This window comes from Perissodus microlepis, chromosome 22 (genome assembly GCF_051167445.1).
Source record: "Perissodus microlepis isolate ML-2025 ecotype Zambia chromosome 22, ASM5116744v1, whole genome shotgun sequence".
NCBI classification, from domain to species: Eukaryota; Metazoa; Chordata; class Actinopteri; order Cichliformes; family Cichlidae; genus Perissodus; species Perissodus microlepis.
Window position 1 is genome coordinate 15,998,196 of NC_140481.1, and position 20,062 is coordinate 16,018,257.

The 20,062-nt window shown below is 41.7% G+C and overlaps 2 protein-coding genes across 2 annotated transcripts; both read right to left on the bottom strand.

Annotated features, from left to right (window-relative positions):
- Positions 1-57: 57 nt before the first annotated feature.
- LOC146362799 (synaptotagmin-like protein 1) lies at positions 58-12,568 on the bottom strand. The gene is made up of 15 exons (XM_084919086.1): positions 12,106-12,568; positions 9,392-9,518; positions 8,953-9,104; positions 8,758-8,863; positions 8,624-8,678; positions 8,514-8,550; positions 8,392-8,432; positions 5,293-5,409; positions 4,989-5,155; positions 4,784-4,886; positions 4,505-4,666; positions 4,042-4,120; positions 3,840-3,939; positions 2,880-3,085; positions 58-1,507 (listed from the first exon to the last, which is right to left on the bottom strand). Exons 2-15 carry the CDS (start codon positions 9,514-9,516, stop codon positions 1,365-1,367), a joined length of 1,593 nt encoding a protein of 530 aa, XP_084775212.1. The 5' UTR covers positions 9,517-9,518; positions 12,106-12,568; the 3' UTR covers positions 58-1,364.
- Positions 12,569-13,486: 918 nt separating this feature from the next.
- Positions 13,487-20,046, bottom strand: cd164l2 (CD164 sialomucin-like 2). Its single transcript, XM_084918736.1, has 6 exons — positions 16,329-20,046; positions 15,844-15,930; positions 15,605-15,697; positions 15,473-15,514; positions 15,059-15,218; positions 13,487-14,840 (listed from the first exon to the last, which is right to left on the bottom strand). The coding sequence occupies exons 1-6, from the start codon at positions 16,405-16,407 to the stop codon at positions 14,825-14,827; spliced, it is 477 nt and encodes a 158-aa protein (XP_084774862.1). The 5' UTR covers positions 16,408-20,046; the 3' UTR covers positions 13,487-14,824.
- Positions 20,047-20,062: the final 16 nt, after the last annotated feature.

The following is a 20,062-nucleotide window of genomic DNA, read 5'->3' on the forward strand; positions in this document are numbered from 1 at the left end:
TTTCAACTGATGTCTCTCGGCTAGATATCATATTAGACATGAAAAATGAGTCAAGGAGAAAACAAGGACAACCTGTAATTTCTCATGACAAAAAGCTTACAGGAGCAGAAGATTAATACATTATTTTAAGCAGACAGTGTTGTGAAGCAGATATCAAACAGACTGCAGTTCTCAGAAAGAAACCTCAATGGTGAATAACTGCAGGGCACACAAAATTAGAATTACATAACTATCCAAGGCAATAATAAAAAGTAATAAAATAGTAAACCTAATTATATAAAGACAGAATGACCGACATTTAAAAATTCACCACAAGAGCTTAGTGTTTCAGGGGAAACTATGAAACCAATAACATTTGATTCTTACAGTGTCTTGCAGACGTTTTTTCAACAATTAATATTGCCTTCAAACAGCCTCTTTATACCAATAATACTGGACTTCCAGTATCTGGTGTCAACAAGAAAGGTGCAACTTAAGGAAAACCTGCGATGAGATGCAGAAATCGCAAACGTTAAGACACAAAAAACAGACACTTACTGTTATTCCAGCTTGAAAAAGTATTGTAAATATTGCCATCTGCTGGACACAAGTTATGAATCATGATTCATGTAGTAAATTTTTTCTTGTTGAGAAATATAAAGAAGAATAGCTGATGTGAAAAATAAACTTTATTTTTAGGGAAACATGGAAACAGGCCCTTTTCTTCTCACTTCTTTGCCTGTGACCTTAGCCGTCACTGCGCCCCCTGTCATTTGCTCAGTGTGTCGAGAATTTGTATACAGTCTGACCACAAGGTGGTAGTCAGCTATTCAGTCAAAAGAGATTAGCTGAGTGAATTCAGCTGCAAGGACTTTCCAAATTATTTACAATAGTGATACCTAAAAAAGATACAATTATCTGAATGAGGAGAATTTCTCACAGTGAAAGTCATCAGGCCTGCCTTTCTTAAATTGTCTGAAAGGGCTGAGATTGAGTTTGAAATAAAAGGAAAGACCTCCCACCCCCTTCTTATTTCATGTAATATCACAGAGAAGTCACTAAGCCAGGGCACTAATGACTCAACACTTAGATTTGTACTTCATAAACTACACTGAATAAGAAAAAAGTGCCTCTTTGCCAGATTAGAGCCAGACTGAACCGATCCAATCCACTCCATTAAGGCAAAATATTATACCACTGCTTACACCTCCCTGTGTGTTTCTGTGCCATGTACAGTATATAGTATGAACATATGAAAAACACCTGTGTGTTTAAGTGTGCATCACTGTGATAGAGAGGTAAATGTTCAGATGGCTTCCCTTCAGTCCGACCATAATAGCAACGTGCATACGAATGATTCCGTTTGAGTGCAGGATACGTCTGAGTCACTCAGACCGCCGGGTGAGGTTAGTTCTGATCGGTAGCGTTGCGTCAATCCAGTGGTTTGGATTCTCAATCATGGACATCCACACAGTGACTTCCTCTTCTGTGGAATCCATCCAGCTGACGACCTCACCGTAACTCTGACCTGGCATTACAGAAAACCCACACGTGTGGTCATTATTTATGTTGTGGACTTTACCGCAGCTGTTTTTCTCAAAGAGGTCATGGAAACAAAAAACATGTAAACACTCCCTGCATGTCCATGCACATACACTCCATTTGAAGAAGGAAAACGTTTTAACCAACAGACTAAAATTCTGCATACAGCCATTGAGAAATCGTGACTACAGCCTCCAAGCTAAAATTGACAGCAACAAACAGCCTCAGCGGTCAACAGGAGTCTGCTCTGCCCTTTGAAGAACACAACTTTGCTCAAAATCTGTCTGTAACAAAACAAATCCTTCAAAGCTGTTACTTCCCACCACTTCTCTGACATCATCTTCCTCGCAGTGAGACATAATGGAGCTGATGCTCTGCCTGCAATTTGATCTTGAGTGCTTCCCACTCCATATAAAGCACAGTAACACAATCTACGAGCAAAAAAAACACCATCAGTATTAAGGATAAGTACTTGAGGGAAACTAAACTGTTTTCTGTATGCCACTAGACACACCTGCTAAATCTATCTTGCAGTCTATGAGGTAGATTTCAAAAGCAACCAAGCAGACGAGGATTTTGAAACATCAATAACAGAGACGCTGCATTACTAGCGAGGTGACTTCGCTCCGATGACACGACCATATGAAATGCCTGACATGCCAGCAGGCATTAGTTCAGTATGAAGCATTTCACTCTAAGGTTGTCTCAACTATCAGCACTATAGAAAAAAATTAGACGGGTTTTCAAGACACGGTCGACAAAGCCTAGAAATATGAGACAAGTGCAACAATTGCATTAATGTTCCAGTCCCGAACACAGGAAGTGCTTTCCTCCTGCAAACCTGTGAAGTATCACAGCACCCACGAGACACCATTTGAAAAGCTTAGCACAAAGACAAGGAGATCCTGTCAGAGCCTCCAGTCAACTACAGAGACAAACAACAGACAGGGAGACAAGAGGAAACAATGCAGTCCCTAATCACTCGTGGCTCTTAGATAGTATTGCATGTAAGGATGTATCATGCAGAGATATCTTACCACTTTTCACTGTTTTTCACTAGTTATAAAAAATAGCCAGCACAACACGCTGACAAATTATTTACAAAAACTGTTAGAATCACCTTTGTTTATAGTCACTCTCTAGTCAGATTTATGTGTAACAGTAACCACAATCTATTCAAAAAACACAAATTATATAAATATGTGACCTTATTACGATGCTGCATCACTTCTTTGTACTTCTCAGAGGTCAAGTTTTCTTTCCATATCATCTCTTCCTCTGTAACCCTAAATAGTTAGGGTCTTTTTTAATGTGATTTTCAGTTAAACTATTAAAATGTGCAATATAGATGATCTAACCAGTTCCACAGCTCAGACGGACGCCCCCGAGGACATGAGTCTTTAACCCTTCGCGTTGCCACACCGTCAGCTCAGCACAAGCCTCTCTCAAGTCGCTGGTATGGAAGCCGTCGTATACCATGGTGTGGTTGTAGGTAGGACTGATGGAGTGCTTCACCACCCGGGTCTTCTGACCACTTTGACGACTTGCATCTGGGAGTATGTAGCTTGTGGGGTGTGGAGCAAGTAAATTAGCGGGATTATTTAAAGACTCAAATTACAGGCATATGGAAATAATTCAATATTCATGAAATGCTATCACAAAGTTTTGCCCATTAGGAAGAAAAAATAAAAAAAAATCCAAAAAACATACATGATTTCAATTTGGCCAACCTCCCTTTCAAGGCTATCTCCTTATGCACCACTTCCACTGTGACTGCTAGTTTCCAAACTGCTCCACAGGAGTCCCATTCTGACCACCTGACCAGGTGAATCTGCTATTTTTCCTTAGGTTATTTTACCATAATGTGCTTTTAATAGAAACCACATTGTTACCATGCTTGTCTGAACATTTTTTGCCATGCCAACAAATCCTTGCTCACCACCAGCCTCATTTGCAACTTGCACATCTATCCAGTTCTCCAAAATGAAAGTTTGCCACTTAGTTTTGGAGGATATGCAGTGTGTAATCACAAGTTCAGAGTGCATCTATGAAAAGTAGAGTGAAAAAATATATAGTTTTAAGGAAATGTTTTGTAGTCATGTTGGAAGCACTGCAGAGGTGCACAACGACATGACCCTGAAGGGGAGATTGACCACATTTGAATCATGTATTGCGAAAATCCCCATTAAAAAAAATACGGGGAACTCTGCAATTACTGATAAGAATGCAACATGACATGTAATGTGCTGCTTATACGTAATGACAGAGTAGATAACTGATGACAAAATATCAGGAAATGTGGTGCAGAGCTGACGCACCTTCTAACAAAGGAGTCTACAGCACCTCCTTTGTTGGACAGGAGACCCTGAGCCTCCCGAAGCCAGATGTGAACCTCTCCGGTCAGAGGCAAACCGCCACCTTAACACACACGCACACACACACACAGAATGCATAAGATTCGGGTGATTGTGGTACATAGATATAACGTGCATCCGTGTTGTATTAAGGTATTTTCCTCACCTTCATATCCTTCTGGGATGTATTTAATAGAGAACATGATGTTCCCACGACTGCTAATGGAGTCTGGGCTCAGATAAACCTGTGACAGAGCGTACATAAAATAAAAAAAGATGAAGTCAGAGGAAATGACAGTATGAAAAAGAAGGAAAAAGGGGAAGGAGGAAAAGTGTGGAAGCAGGGAAAGATTAAGGTTACATAAAACCTAGTTGAAATTCACAGCATGTCTTCCTCTCCCTTCAGCTCTCCCAGACACAAGAGACACCTCCCCACATTCTGTCTCCAACAAAGCTGCCGTAACTGCTGCTACAAAGACACTCAGATACTAAACAAATGTAGATGCAGGCACCACAGTGGGCTGGTAAATATTTATCTGGCACCATTCAAACACAAACACACACACTAATTTATGCAACTACAAGAGTGTGTGTTTGCATGCCATTCGTTGATGCCAGGTCCTTCCTACCCGTGGCTGCAAGTCCTGCCACAGAGGCTGTGTGCAGGTCCAATCCCAGAGCGCCAGAGTCACCTCCACCTCCCCAAGAAATACGTTCCTCCCCAGGGGCTCGGCATGCCACACAGAGAGGTTCAGGGTCCGACTCCGCAGCTCCCCGATCCGCACCTTATACTGAAAGAACATACATCATGAGTGTGTTTTTGTTATTTAGGTAACTGTAGTTAAATGCTGGTGGGGGATTTCTGTGATTGACATTTTATGTAACACGTAAATGACAGAGAGTCTCACTCTGAGTGTCTGATCATAAACTGGGTTTAGGGTCTTCTTCTTCACTGAAGTCTTCTTCTTACTGTGATTTGACTTGTCCGGCAAGAGGTAGGTTTTTACATATCTGTGAAAAACACACATCCGTTGCTAGACTGGTTCCGTATGGGCCCGGATATCGTTGATTGAATATCTACTTTCACATGCATGCAAACATGCAGTCACTTACGGGTCAGACCGGTTCTTGCGTGCTGCAGCAATGTCCTCACAACGATACACTTTGACCTGCAGCTCCTCCCTCTGGCTGTTGTAAGCCAATGAGTACTGGATACGGCCCCTCACCTCCACCACTCCGAAATCCCCCGAGCTGAACAGACTCATCATGCTACCGCTGAGCTATAACACATACGCAAAGGAAAGATCAGCTCCTACGTCATTGTCCTGAGCTGAGTCATCTTGCGTCGCCAAATAGGCAATTAATCAAATGTGTGTGCGTGCATGCCAGTATGCTGTGCGTGTGTATGTGCATGTACCACGTAGCCCGAATGAAGACTGTTGGTGGAGCTGTTAGTTCTCAGAGAAGAAGGATCCGTCTCTGTCAGGCTGCTCAGCGAGTCAGTGTCCCCATTACAGTTGTCAATTAAGTCTTCCTAAACACACACACACACACACACACACACTCTCACAGTTCTTATGCAGCGTTATAATTAGACACAAAACATCTGTCATAAACTTTTAGTATACTTTGAAGGAGTTTTTAATGGGTAAAAGTGGCATCCCAACCACCCACACACACACGAACATGCACACACACTCAATACACCATAATAATGTCTCATTTACAAAGGTACCCAGAGCCATAATTTACCACTCAGTAGAAGCCCCTCTGGCTGCAATAACAGATTTCAGTCTTCTTGGATAACTCTGTACTGGCTTCACACATCTAGATTATTTCTGATATTATTTTTTAGAAGATTCCTTCAAACTCATCAGACCGGATCGAGAAAGCATCCATCAACCCGTTTGCTGCCTTCTCCGTGCAGATCTCATTTTACCTTGGACAATCCAGACTGCCAGAAAACACTCCTGAGTAATACTGATTCACTGATATGCTGAAAGGTGATGTGTTTATCCCCATGTCAGGTTGCTTCTTTAGTGTCCTCTCTGTCTTTGATTGTATTCAGCCTTCTCTCAGCTTTGTCCAGCTGACAAATAACCCAAAGAGTTTTCCATCTTCAGACTTTATCCTTTACTCTGTGCTCCATGGATAGTAGCTAAATTCTTGTCTCATTGGACCAGAGAATCTTTTTCCTCCTGCTCTCGAAGACTTTTCAATGCTGTTTGGTGAACTACAAGCAAGCTTCCTTCTTCTTTCTGGGGACACTGAAAGCTTTGCAAATGGGGTTTTCTCTATGCCCTTGCCCTTTATCCCTCTCCAGAGTTTTATCACAGGGATATAGAGGATTCATTGGGCTTCGTGTCTTGATCTTTGTCCTGACATGCAGAGTGGATTGTGACATCTTTACACAGACAACAAAGGTGTGTGCTTTTCTAAACCATGTTCAGTCAATTGAAGTTTCTGCTTTTATAAGCCAGGTAAGTTCAGAACATCCATTCTGTTACTCTATAGGTAATCAGTGGGGAAGTGGGCTGTTTTAAGTCTCATCTATAGTATTTGTATAGCGCTTCACTTAGTCCCTATGGACCCCAAAGCACTTTACACTACATGCAGTCATCCACCCATTCACACACTGGTGATGGTAACATTGTAGCCACAGCTGCCCTGGGGCGCACTGACAGAGGCAAGGCTGCCGGACACTGGCGCCACCGGGCCCTCTGACCACCACCAGTAGGCAACCAGTAGGCAACGGGTGAAGTGTCTTGCCCAAGGACACAACGACCGAGACCGTCTGAGCCGGGGCTCGAACCGGCAACCTTCCGGTTACAAGACAAACTGCCGACTCTTGAGCCACGATCGCCCACATGATGGGCAACCCATCATTCGGACTATCCTCCACACATCATCAATCTGAACCGTGGTCTGAGTAACCCTCGTCACTCAGGCCACTCACATATGGACTCTATACTCAGACCAAGTCTTTTGCACTACTAAGCAAGCACTTCTCCTGTTTTGCATATATCTTGATTAATAATGTCTCCTCATTTCTTGTTTGTTGCTAGGAAAAATGGAAATAGGTGCAGGAACTAAATGAAACATACAAACATGTTTGGAAAAAAGTATAGAAGGGAAAAACAGTGTTAATACAATACTAATAACGTTAGAAGTCAGCATTTCGTACGATCACCTTTATTCTTCAGCGCAGTCTGAACTCTCTCAGACAAGCTTTTTTTGTCTTATCAATTAATCTTGTGGAATAGTTCTCTAGGCTTCCTAAAGGACGTCCAGGGCTCTTCTTTGGATCTTGGCTGCCTTTTGTTCTGTTCTCTGTCAAGATGATCTCACAATACTTCAATAACGTTGAAGTCCCTGTCTGGGGAGGCCACTCCATGACTGATAGCTTCCCATTGTTTGTTTTTCTATCCATGTATGCTTTTACTGCATTAGCAGCATGTTTGAGGTCATTATTATGCTGAAAAATGAAACTGTTACCAATCAGTTGCTTTAAAGAAGGTATTAAATGGTGGATCCAAATCTGATGGTACTTTTATTTGCTCATAATTCAATGATTCAAATCTCAAACACCACTGGCTGCCATACAGTCCCAACCAAGACAAATGCTCCACTGTTTTTTACAGATTTAAATGACAAATTTCCACTGATTTTCAGTTCAGCACTTGAGCTTTTTCTCCCCGTTTCCCTTCCTAAAGAATGGCTACTTGACAGCCACCTCTCTACTGAGACCCTTTGTGATGAGGCTTCAGTAAACAGTAAACAGATCAACTGAAGGGCCAGTTTGTTTAGTTATTTATTGCTAAATAGTCTGTATGTATGCATGTAGATTAATCACTTGTTCATCCATTGAATTAGGTGCAGTTATTTATCCAAAAACTAACCAAGAAAACAATCCTCTGAAAATGGTCAGACTGATAAAAAAATGACTGAAAAAGCACCCAAAGAAAAACTTTGAAAGACCTTCAGAAAGCCTTGAGAACTGGTGCTCAAAACAACTAAAAAAAAAAAAAAAATACAAGAAAGTCCGACTTCTTGGAAGCAAAATATAAAGAAATGAAAGGTGGTTCAAGACTTTTGCAGAGTACTGCAGTTTTGCTAAGTTTGCTGATAAAACTGATTCTCTATATGCTGCACGAGTCTAGCTGAGTTCCTCTTTTCCTTTGCTTGCAACTGTAACACAGCCTCCTGAGAACCATTGCAATGAGTCTGAAATTTTAACAAATGAGACATTTTGATTTATCGAGTAAAAACTGATTGTAAGTGATGACTGATTTGATCAATATATAATTAAATACACAACAAAAACTGCGCAACTTTCTGGAGCCACTGTATGAAAATGATCGTTGAAGTACTGCATTGGCTGTTTATTGGATTTATACACTGAAAAATGACAAATATTGACTCAGTGTCTTTGAATAGGAGATACAATAAAGACCAATTCAACAGTGTTTGCCAGAACCATTAGTCATGGTAATCTGTGGGTGTGTGGTATAATCACCTCAGGTTCCTCCGATTGGCCGTTACTTCTGGTTTCACATTCTGTGAGCACAACATTGAGTTAATAACATTACTGAGGGATGGCTAGAGAGGCACAGACACAGCAGGGGAGGAATTTCATACCTTTGGATGATGAGGAGCTGTTACTGTGCTGGAGACCCTGTAAATTATTCGTATTTACATGGTTATTAGGACAAGAATGGAAAAAGGGGAAGAAGAATGCATGCACAAACCTGTGACACGGGTCCGTTTACTGTGGATGTGGGTACCGGTTTCAAACTCTGAGTCCTGAAAACAAATATTGGGAGATGTAGCAGCAGATAAATGTTACAATCAGTCCATTTGTCTCACAGTCATCCCCACAAACCCTTCAGTCTCTTCCTGGTTGCTGTCCTTCACACTTCCTTCAGACTCGAGTAAAGTGTTGTTGTTGTCCTCTCGCTCTATGTTGAAAAGTCCATTCAGGGGCATATCTGTCAGCAATCACAGACAGTAATCACAGACAGACAGAAAACAGTCCTGCTGATCGCTGACAGTTGTACTACATGAACTGAAAACTGACCTCTGCTCTTTGTCTTCCTGTGGCGGATGGTGGCGTGGACCAGGTCGCAGCCCGAAGTCCAGTTGAGATGGCGTTTGCTACACTCCTCGCTGAACCACGCCCCTGACAGGAAGCGCAGATGGGTTGAGTTCGTCTCTCTCTGCTCGAGGGTTCTGCATCATCAACAGAGAGACACTCTTTGTAACACCTGATATTCAAAGCAGCTTAATTAAAAGTTATTGCAAAAAAAATCGATAAAAACATGTGACGAAGGTTAAGGAAATAATTATAATTGATCACCAACTGTCTTACTTGACCTGAACACTAAAGGGAGATTTTGCACCAGCACCAAAGAAAGTAATATATGCCTGAGGACCAATCCCACCCATACGGTTACAAACATCCGAAGAGATTAGCACACATAGTATCAGTCAGACTTTAATAAATAGTCACCTCTGACCTTACACGTCCTTCATCACGGCGACGTAACTCCAAGTCACGCTGTACAACCTGCAGGATGGAGGTCTGCTCCTCCTCCGTCAGGTGGCTCAAGTCAAGTGAGGAGTCTCCCTGCTTTCCTTCCATGCCTAAGACAAAAGTGTGTTTGACTAGTCAACAGTACAGTTTTACTGCTTTCATTAGACATTGAGATTAGAACATAACATGAATGTGCAATATATCAGGTTCATTATAATACATTTAAAATCCACTGTTCTACAAAAACTTTTTTTTTTTTGTTTCTTTTTCTTCATTTCAGTGCATTGAAAAAAAAAATTTCTGCAAACTAGCCTTTCCGGATTTTTTTTCCTCTTAACAATAATGAAGGTTTGTCTGGTTAAAGTCATTTGAAAAAGAAAGTTCACATTTCTATAAAAAACTAAGTACATCTTGCTGTTCCCATTGGAATTAAGAAGGTAATCAGCAGTCAGGTCCTGCTAATCAAATGCACTTCATTTAGGATTATCAGTAAGTGTGAGTGCCTCTTTAAAAGCACAAGTTTGGGAAGTTTGCTGCTCTTTACTTCTATGCTAACACAATGCCACGTTCTTCACTGGAGTGGATGTCCCATCAAATTAAGTTCAAGGTCAGCCCATGTAATGCTCAGAGAAACTGCAGAAAACCCAAGAGCTACAGCCACAGTTAGCATGTTAAATGTTAAATTCATGACAGTGTTAAACAGGACATATCTTCTTATCTCTAAGAAGAATGTGGCAGCACAGATTAGGTTTGCAAAGTTCTAAATAAACCACAAGACCTCTGAAACAATGTCCTTTAAAGAGACAACGGCAAAGTGTTTAGCCACGATGCACAGCACTACTGTCACGCCCTAGCAAACTTTGCGTGTGTGTCCTGTTTTCCTTTCCTTCTGACTTCAGCTGCCACCCATTTCTTCTGAGGAGCTGGTGCACAGCTGGCTCCACTCAGCAATTAACCACCAAACTGCATAAAAGCTGGTGACGGCCTACTTAGTCACTCAGAGTGAGTGCTGTGGTGAGCTTAGGTGTGGGGTTTGAGGTACCAGTGAGTAGCTGTCCCCCCCCCCCCCCCCGCTGCAAATGACTGGTTTTAGGTGTACTGTTACAGAGCATTTAGTGGTGTGTTTGAGCTACCAGTGAGTAGCTGCTGACAGCAGCGGTGTTTTTCTTTGGTTTGTTAATGATTTCCTTTCTTTTCAGCGTGTTTTAGTTTGTTGATATATTTGTTTGATTGTTATAGTAGTGTAGCCATCTCTTTAAGTCCTTTTTAATAAAAGTTTTTTGTCTTTTCTTTTTCTCCTGGACATTCTATTGTTACTCCTCATCCCCTTGGCCCTTTTGGGGGACATGACAACCAAACGCCTCATACTAGCTGTCAGCAGGTGGTGAAGTGGGGGGATGTTTTGGGCGTGGCACCTCACAGTCATTGAGCTGACCATGAGCCCCTTTGTATAACCAAAATATTCATGTCAAATGTAGCAAATCTACAGCAGAACAACTGAAAAGGAAATGAATCGAGGTGATGCAATGGCCCAGTCAAAGTCTAGACCTTAACCTGATTGAAATGTTGTGACGACACAGCTGTGCATCAAAGAGAGCCTGCAAACCACAATAAGTTGAAGCAATGTTGATGATGTTGTGTAAGAAGAGTGGACCAAATTCATCCACATATGTTGACCCTTTGTGGGGGAATAAGTCACACAGAAATAATCACCTCAAGTTAATACTGCTAAAGGTATTTCTACAAGTGGTTTAATCATAGGGTGTACTTTTTGTTTTTAAAGGACTGAGCAGAGTCCTGTAAACTTTTTTTTCCCCCACATGTAAAATTTGGTTAATGATGACATTACTTTGCTCAGAGAGGTCTGAAGGTTACAAACTGCACAAATTGTCATTTACATGAAACAGAGTAGAGAAATGCTTAAGAGGAAACCTATAATAAAGCTGTTTCTTTTCTTCTTCTTTAAATCACCTGAAGCGAGCTCACTGGTATCTTTCAGGATGCAGTACTCTTTGAAGCTTTGATACATGCTGTTCCAGGTGAGCCTTTCCTGTCTTCAGTGACTTTCACTCCCTCCTACTCTTAAGTACTCTACTGTAGACAGCCTAAAAAACTACATTCAAAAAGATTAATAACAACCTACTACTGAATTCACTTTCAGCTAATGTAAGGCCGAGATGGATGATCTAACCTTCTGCACCACCATGTAATAACTGTTAATGAGTTTTCATGTCCCCAACGCCCAAGGCTAGTTACTTTTGAGAAGTTAACGCATGCGCGTCAGGAACGTGTTCGCCTGTCAACGGGTAGGTTAGAAAACGCCACGCACAAAGTGCTCCAGTTTTCACAAAACACGCCGAGTAATATTAATAACAACGTTGTTGTTCTTATCAATAGTTCCTCCATAAAGCACCCCTTTGGTGTTTTTTATTGTTATATAGGTTTAAACCTCTAAAAATGACTGAACACTTGTTTTTAAGACTGTTAATAGGTTTAATTATTTAGGCTTATTTATTTACGCGAAGTGCCCTTTAGGGGGAAAAGAAATAGGTCAGTGCACTTCTTCTCATTACGAATCTACCGCGAGAGAGGAAACACCTGTCGCAACTTTTCCCTTTAAAGATTAAAGATTAAACTCTCTCCTCTCCCTTCTGTTAGAAACACAGAAAGAAACACACGAAAGAAAAACCGGGTTACCTTATTTGACAGCTTCCACTGGTTCCATCGGGGGGGAAAGTTCTCAGGAAAAGTTTTCCTCAGTGCGATGTGTTTGTCTGTGTACGTCGACGCTTGTGTGCTGAGTAAACGGAGTGAACACGCCCTCCAGAATTAGTCCGCAAGGAGCTGCTCTCAGCTGTGAAGGTGTGTGTGTGTGTGTGTGTGTGCGTGCGTGCTGATACTGTGTATTTGTCTGACTGTGTGATATGACTCACGCGGATGTTTTACCAAACTGCAAACTGCAGGGTGGAGGTGGGATGTATCTTGTAGCTGTCCACACCTGCTAAGCACACACACTCTTGCCTACCTGGCCTTACTGTGCACAAACATGCACGCAGATATCGAGCCTTCTGCCTGTTTTGAAGAGGAACACAGACCCATACGTGTAACCAGCCTCGGTTTAAATTTGGTAAGGTGTTGGACTTCCCTTTCCCTCAGTGGAACTGCATTGTGTGAGTGTGTGCAAGGCAGAGGGGGGAGGGTAGGAGAGGATGAAAGAGAGAAAAAGGCCCAGTTCTGTCCTTTGTCACCAAACTTGGATGACAGCCACAGTCTCCTCAGATGGGGAAAGCTTTTTTGTGTGGACTTATTCAAGCCTGTATAGGTCCTGGCTCAGACAGAGACCAAAGCACCCAACCAGCCCTCGCTCTGCTCCCCTAAAGAGTCTCATCAGTGCTCTGTTAGTGCCAAATACTGGGGTCCATACTGACACCCAGATATGGTACATGGACAGGTCATTTTTATTAACAGGTCCTTGGTTTTAAGCAGATCATAGTTCAGTTCCTCTGCCCAGTTCTATTTTATTTATAGAGTGCTAAATCACAACAACGGACGCCTCAAGCTGCTTCATATTTAACGTGAAAACCCAAACAATCACATGACCCTTGTGAGAACATGGTAACAGTGGGAAGGAAAGAAATCCCTTTTAACAGGAAGAAACCTCCAGGGGAACCAGGCTCAGGGAGGGGCAGACATCTGCAGTGACCAGTTGGGCGTTATGAGGGGAGGAAATGGAGCAAATAATGATTAATAACTAATGATTAAATGCAAAGTGGTGTTAAGGTGAGTGAATAATAGGAAGTCCTCAGCAGCCTAGACCTAACTAGGGGAGGTTTCAGGGTCACCCGATCCAACCCTGATTATATGCTTTATCAAAAAGGGTCGTTTTAAGCCTGATTTAAAAACTATGGGAGCTGTCTGTGCTCTGAATCCAAACTATGAGCTGGTTCTACAGAAGAGGGGCATGAAGCTGCAGACTCTGCCTCCTGTTCTACCTTTAAGTACTCAGGAACCACGAGTTGTGTTTGCATATTTAAATGCAAGTAAGCAAAGACATACCAAACACACTGAGAGACACCTCTTCTTATTCCTAGTTTATTCAGGAAATCCAGTGTCATCACAAAAAAATCAAACAGCTCATATTAATGAGTTTAACCAACATTAGTATTATTTAAACAGGATCACGTCTATGTCACCTGTTTTATAACAGCAATCAAATGGTTCAAACTTTATAAATCGGAGAAATCAAGTCAGAGTTCTTCTCCATGACTACCACGTTGGGTTTGTCTGAACTACTGACAGTAAGAGCATCAAAATAAAAGTAATGCACCACTAGAGTCATTACTGGAGGTTTTTATAAAGACTGAAATCCTGACTCTACTATTAGGGCTCAGGTTTTAGGTTATGGTGTGTCTTTCTCAGTGGTTCACAGGTTGTTATCACACTTGTTATCTCTAACACTTCCTTTCCATCAGTGAGGTGCAGGTGTCCGAGCTGTAGCTTATTTTTTCCCCACTAAAATAAGACTGGCAGTAGCAGGCCACCATAAAACAGCCGACCCCAAAGCTGGAAGCAGTGATGTCAGTGGCTATACAAGGACCTGCTGAAAATGTTTAAACAATAACTGGTGAATGAAGCAGCCTGCATGATTTTCTTCTCATGGAAATAGAAGAAGCATCACTGCTAGGAAAGCTATGTAATCACTCCTCAAACCATTTAAAATGTAGGATTACTTTTTTTTTTTCAAAAGGCACCAAAGGAAGACGTCTCCCTGCATCCGCAGCAGCACCAACACTCACTGCAACTTGACGGAAAGAGGTATAACAGCCTGTGAGTGGACTTTAGGACCTTGGTTACTATATTTATATTATATTAATCAATAATTTCATACATTACAGGTTAACATTTGGTTATTTTTGTTTCAAAAAAAACTCTAGAAAGTTATCAAAATGCACATGAACAGAAATGTACTTAAAGACGATGGATAAAATGTTTGTTGTGACCTTGTCTGAACTACAGCCTAAATTTAATAATATAACTGCACCACACTATTTATAACAGTATAAACACCTAAATTACTGTAATTTAAGGTGTAAGGTGAATTGTATGATCACAAAGCAGTTGCATAAAATTCTGCAGAAATCAAAGTCTTGCTTGATCGTGCATCTAACACACTGATCGTGAACTGTAAATACTGCAGTGAGCTCATGCACAGACACTTGTTATACAATGCAGTATTTTGGGAATATGTCCTCGTACAAACACACCCATCCCCCAGGGGGTACACACAGGGACCAGACCAAAAAAACGACAGGGGGAAAAAGGGAGAGGAAAAAAGATTCTTGTCGTCATAACCAGATGAGTCACCGTTCTGCTGTCCTTCTCTGCACCGTCTGCTTGTCCGTCATTTATCTTGTCTTCATTGTGGCTGCTCTCTGCATGAAGACAGACAGAAGAGTGTGTATAGACAGATGGAAAGTGTGTGTGATCAGAATCAAAACAAGACAGGCAGAGATGCTGAAGGTGAACCGTTTGCGCTGTGCATCGTGTGTTGTTGACGATTCCTGCCACCAGAGGCTGCTGTTGCACTTAACACGTTTCGCACAAACGCGTGAGATTCTGTGTTCTCCAACACCTCCGCGCATAAACTCACATGGGGTCGTAGCTGCTCTGCTCTTTGGATTTGAGGAAACGCATGGCGAAGAATCCGCCTGCCTGCAGACACAGCACGAGTATGATGCCGCCTATGAAGCTGGACATGTCGAACTTGGCCTGGGAGAACTCGGGGGAGGAGTTGGTGTTGCTGTCATCACCTTGAGGGAAAGGACACAGAATTTACTGGTTGTTTTATATATATATATATATATATATATATATATATATATATATATATATATATATATATATATATATATATATATATATATATATATATATATATATTTATTTATTAAGTGCTGACAGGGTTTTTAGCGGGTGGAGATGACTGGATTGCCTTTAGGGAATCTTTTAGTCAGCTGTTATGGGACTAGGAGATGACGTCTGAAGCAGAGTTGATTCAGTTTACCTGAAACGGTTTTACCACCTCCCGCAGCGACAGACTCTACAACTGGGGAATGAATTATGTAACAGGGTTATGAAGATGGCAGAAAAACTCTTGATATCCCCCCCCCCCCAATTATGTTCATTTTTTTAATACCTGTGCACAATTCAGACACTCTGGTCCAGCTGCAGTTCATGCCGTTGTCTGCCGAATCCCCTTCATCGGTCACACACATGCCTGTATCATTGCCTGAGGGAGACAGACCCCGGCATCACTCAATAATTCAGTGATCTTCTACAAACCAGGGGAGCTAGTGTTACAGCAGCATCGGTGATTGAATTACTATCAGAGGTCGTGTGTGTGTGTGTGTAGGTGTGTGTGCACATGTGTGTCACCATTTGGACAAAGCCTCCAGACACAGCCTGTCAGGTTGAGCATGGAATCGCCGACACACAGGTCACATGACTCGGCTTGAGAACAATCTGTAGGAGGGACAACACTGGCAGTTAATTAGCAGTGTCAATCAAAACCCAGCTGGCTGGCCAGTGCACATTTATTCTGAAGCAGCTTCATTATTATATGATATCCTGTTAGTTTGGACAGTATCTGAGAATGCAGAAGTTTATGATGATAAGAAAAAGATAATTGCTTCCTGTTAAACTCTCTTATTTGTGCTGCTTCTCAGTGTGTTAGTAATAATAGACAAGAAGCCATCTTACCAGTAAATAAGAAGTGAGACATTAATGAGGAAAGACAACAGATTAAAGCACGAAAATAGACAGCAGATGGCAAGCTTAGGAAGATACACAAGCTGGTTCAGAGCAAAATATACTGAAATGGACACGCTGTAAGAAAATAAAACATACGGATAGACCCATACCTGGCTGTAGATACACAGAATGGATCACTGCTAGAAGCAGCAGAGTGGAGGAGAGAACAGTAAATGCCATCAGCTGCATCCTGACTCCAACAGACACCTGCGAGCAACACCTGGAAACGTTGGCACTTAAAAGGGAGTTGATTTTAAAAACTAAAAAAAGGCTTTGAATTTAAGTCTCCTCAGCTTGTCCTCGAAAGGGTTTCTGGAGGTGATGATAACCAGGACACAATGACAGATAGGAGTGAGAGATCTGTGTAACATGAGCGCCACTAAACATGGTTCCCTGGCAACCAACTGGCCCACCTCAAGCCACCTGAAATGCATGCCAGTTGGAACAGACTGACACCTGTTTACCTAAGCAGGCGGTGAACGTATACACACACCTTCATTCACACATATGTCCTTATGAAGCCTATAAATTAAAGAAGGACTAATGGGAATAAACTGAGCTAAATTAGTGTTCATTTTGATGTTACCTGCACTTAAACGCATGACAAGGTTCTTTGTTTTCCCTGTTGGAACTCTGGATTTAGTGATGTGGTTGCCTGCTTTGTTAAATTTTCTAAAATCCATGTTGTGGGGACCTTGAATGTCTACACTTCAGTTAAACAGATGTTGATATTTTACAGCATGAAAAGGGTGATCATCAAAGCCGCTTGCAGTCAGCTTCATCGGCACCAAATGTCATGTGATGCCCATGAAGATATCAAGAATAAAATAGCTGAAAAATGCAGTTGACCTTTTAAACCTGAGGTTTATGTTGCTATTGTAGCTAAAATTCATTCCTTCAATGTCTTTTGTGACTTATTGAGATTCTTTTATCTACCCAGATCCCCCAAAACATCCAAAAAATGAACAGCTTCAAAAAGGAATTCATGCTAATTCATGTTATTCATACTTACAGTAATACAAGTCAAGTAGAGGAAGGTTTAATAGACCTTGATCTAGATCTAACAAGAGCTAATATGGTCTTCATATCCCTTTAAAGATTTCCAACAGGCTTCTGCTAAAAAAGTACATTGGCTTTTCATCTATTCTGTACTTGGTGATGAAATTAAGATTTTTTTTAAACTTTTTTACTGTATACCTTTTAAGCATCACCACCCACCTATTGATATAATATGTTTCTTGTACTTTATCTGTGCAAATAAATATAAAATATCCCAGATAAATGTAAAGAAAGAGACAAAGAAAACCATTGTAACATTCTGTGACACTAGCCTAGATCGAGATGTTTGTAGTAATGTTACTCTTAATGTGTGATTAGTTGTAAAAGCTGAAGAGGTTACAGTTAAATCGCACATTCCTATTGGTAAAGCTGGATCTGGATGTAAAGGACCAGACGTGCGTATTGAGCATTACTGTTAAGTCCATATGGGATTTTGGACAATGACACATTTTCTGTTTGTCTACAAATCACGGCAGTATGTTTTGTTTTTTAATCCAACAATCCAGATGTAAATGAGGGGCAGACTTTGAGCTTTACTTCAAGTGGTTTAACAAAAGTATTACATGATATAAGCAGTTTCAACAGCAATTAAGCAATGTTTCCTGGTTATTCCATGACAAATCAGGCTGGTGAGAGACCTGGAGTTGATTCCAAGTGTTGAACTCTGTAGATTTTCAGCAGAACTCTCAACATGAGGTCCAAAGAGACATAGATGTAGGTGATGGAGGTAAGGCTGAAAAACCAAATAGTCCTGTTAGAGAAATAGCAAAATCCTTATAGGACAGGACAAATCAACAACTGACCTTCTCGGCTACACAAAAAGGCCTGAAAAGCAAAAAAAAAAAAACCCTCATCTGATTAAGAAAAACCCTTCACATCATCTAAACAACGCACAGAGAATCTGTCCATGATGCCCAGGTGTTCTAGACTTCAGACTGTTTCATGTTTGTTAAACCGTTTGATGTAAAGCTCAGACTCTGCATCTGAATCACATCCTGGTTGTTTGATTTTAAAGCGACTGTGTTGATGTACAGAAAGGCAACATTACAAAAAATTGCGTCATTTCCAAAAACCTGTGGCGCATGGGGTTAGCTCAGAGTACAAAGGTGCTCAGGTTTTGCTTTGTATAAGAGGCTCCACAACGTGCAGCTGGGCAAATGCATCAGCACAAACTGCACAAGTGCTTCCGACCTTTTAAATTGTCGCTTTGTGATGCAGATGCACTGAGTCACAGCCCCCAATCAGGCCGCAGGGGGAAAAAAAACCGTGCACCGAGTCCAGGATCACGACAAAACTTTGCAGCTTTATGCAATGATCGCCACCTCCTCCACTCACACCGACGTGGCTCCTTTAACTCCCACATCTCATATGCTCTGGCACCCATTGTCTGGGTAGATCTTTCTTCAGAGTCTGCTCGTGTGTGTTAGGAAGCAAAGAAAACACACACACAAAGGGATATTCCGCAATCCTGTTCCACACGATTTCCTCCTCCGCCGTGGGCAAGCAATCCACAACACCGGCCACAGACTAGTTTACACTCCACGGAGCACTGCTAGTATTAGAAAAGATATACATGACATAATAACATAAAAGACAGGGTGGCACACGCACACACAAATAATCTATAATTATTAAGTGTTTTACATTAATGTAAAGCACAGTTAATATTTTAACAAAATAGTTTAATGCTGTGTAAAAAGAAGTGGGTAACATGAGCAGAGCAGCCGTGATTCTGCAGAAATTTGTAGAAGCTGCTTAATACCGGCGACATTTACGAAGGTGACAAGTGTTGCGCCTGAACTCAGCTCGGTGACGTAGGAGGGGTGTATCGACAGGAAGCGTGTCCTAATATGGCTCGAACAAGACGAGATTCCCCCAGTTAGCTCAGCGCCGTGCGCCACCACGCAGACAGCTGTTGAGCCCAGCCTGTAGCGTTCTACGCTCCGTGTCAAACCGGGGGAAGCCACGAATCCCCTGCTGCTGTATTACTGTAGGGGAGGTGGGGGCGTGTGTTTCTGTGAAGCGATACTAAAAAAATCAAAAAAGACGAGACAAATACGGTGGATAACAAGCAAAATGTACGATTGATTCCTGTCTTTGCTGGATTGTAGGAAAGCTCTCACCACCCACAGCCTAAACACAAATGCTCAATCCTCTTAGAAGATTTCTAAATGATTGTGAGGCTGTGCGCGGCTCATAAAGACAAGTTATATCTATTTATCTATTTATCTTTCTACATATATAATCTATATGTACGCTGATGTTATTTTGAAAACAGTTTTAGTGTATAATACTTCTTGAATTTTACCCAGCACTCCATATTAGTATACCCATATCTCTGAAGTGCAACCATGCACGCACAGGCCAGTTTTTCACCACTTCACCCTCAAGAATATTTCACCTATGTGCTTTACATGAATTAAATTGTGTTTAAAAAGAGTTCAGTGTGTGCTAAAGCTGCTCCCCATCATTCGTTCATTCAGCAGGCTCTCTGTCTCCCTGTACGACATCTCCCCATGAGTCATACTCTGAGATTCAGCACCGTGGACAGCGCCAGCGCTTTGCGTTGTGCGCTCACAGCTGCCAAGTTCCAGCCCTGCCCAACACAAACTCGTATCCTCACCTTCAGCAAGGGGTCTGGGTCTTATTGAGAAAACGTGTGTGTCCGTCGATGGTCGTTATTTACAAGAAATGAGAGCATTAGCGAGCCGCAGTGGGAGGGGCGACGGGGCTCTGCCGCATTTTTCTGAATGAAATTACTCCATGGACGTCCCCTCCCACTTCT

Bases quoted from the DNA above. Each gene is read 5' to 3' on its own strand.
- LOC146362799 (XM_084919086.1), bottom strand. From the start codon at position 9,516: ATGGAAGGAAAGCAGGGAGACTCCTCACTTGACTTGAGCCACCTGACG. The intron at 8,551-8,623 runs GTTTGTGCATGC...AATAATTTACAG, and splicing joins TAAACGGACCCGTGTCACAG to GGTCTCCAGCACAGTAACAG. The intron at 4,887-4,988 runs GTAAGTGACTGC...TGTTTTTCACAG, and splicing joins CGCAAGAACCGGTCTGACCC to ATATGTAAAAACCTACCTCT.
- cd164l2 (XM_084918736.1), bottom strand. From the start codon at position 16,407: ATGCAGCTGATGGCATTTACTGTTCTCTCCTCCACTCTGCTGCTTCTA. The intron at 15,931-16,328 runs GTATGGGTCTAT...TCCCTCCTACAG, and splicing joins TTCTGTGTATCTACAGCCAG to ATTGTTCTCAAGCCGAGTCA. The intron at 15,219-15,472 runs GTAAACTGAATC...CTTTCCCTCAAG, and splicing joins AGGTGGTAAAACCGTTTCAG to GTGATGACAGCAACACCAAC.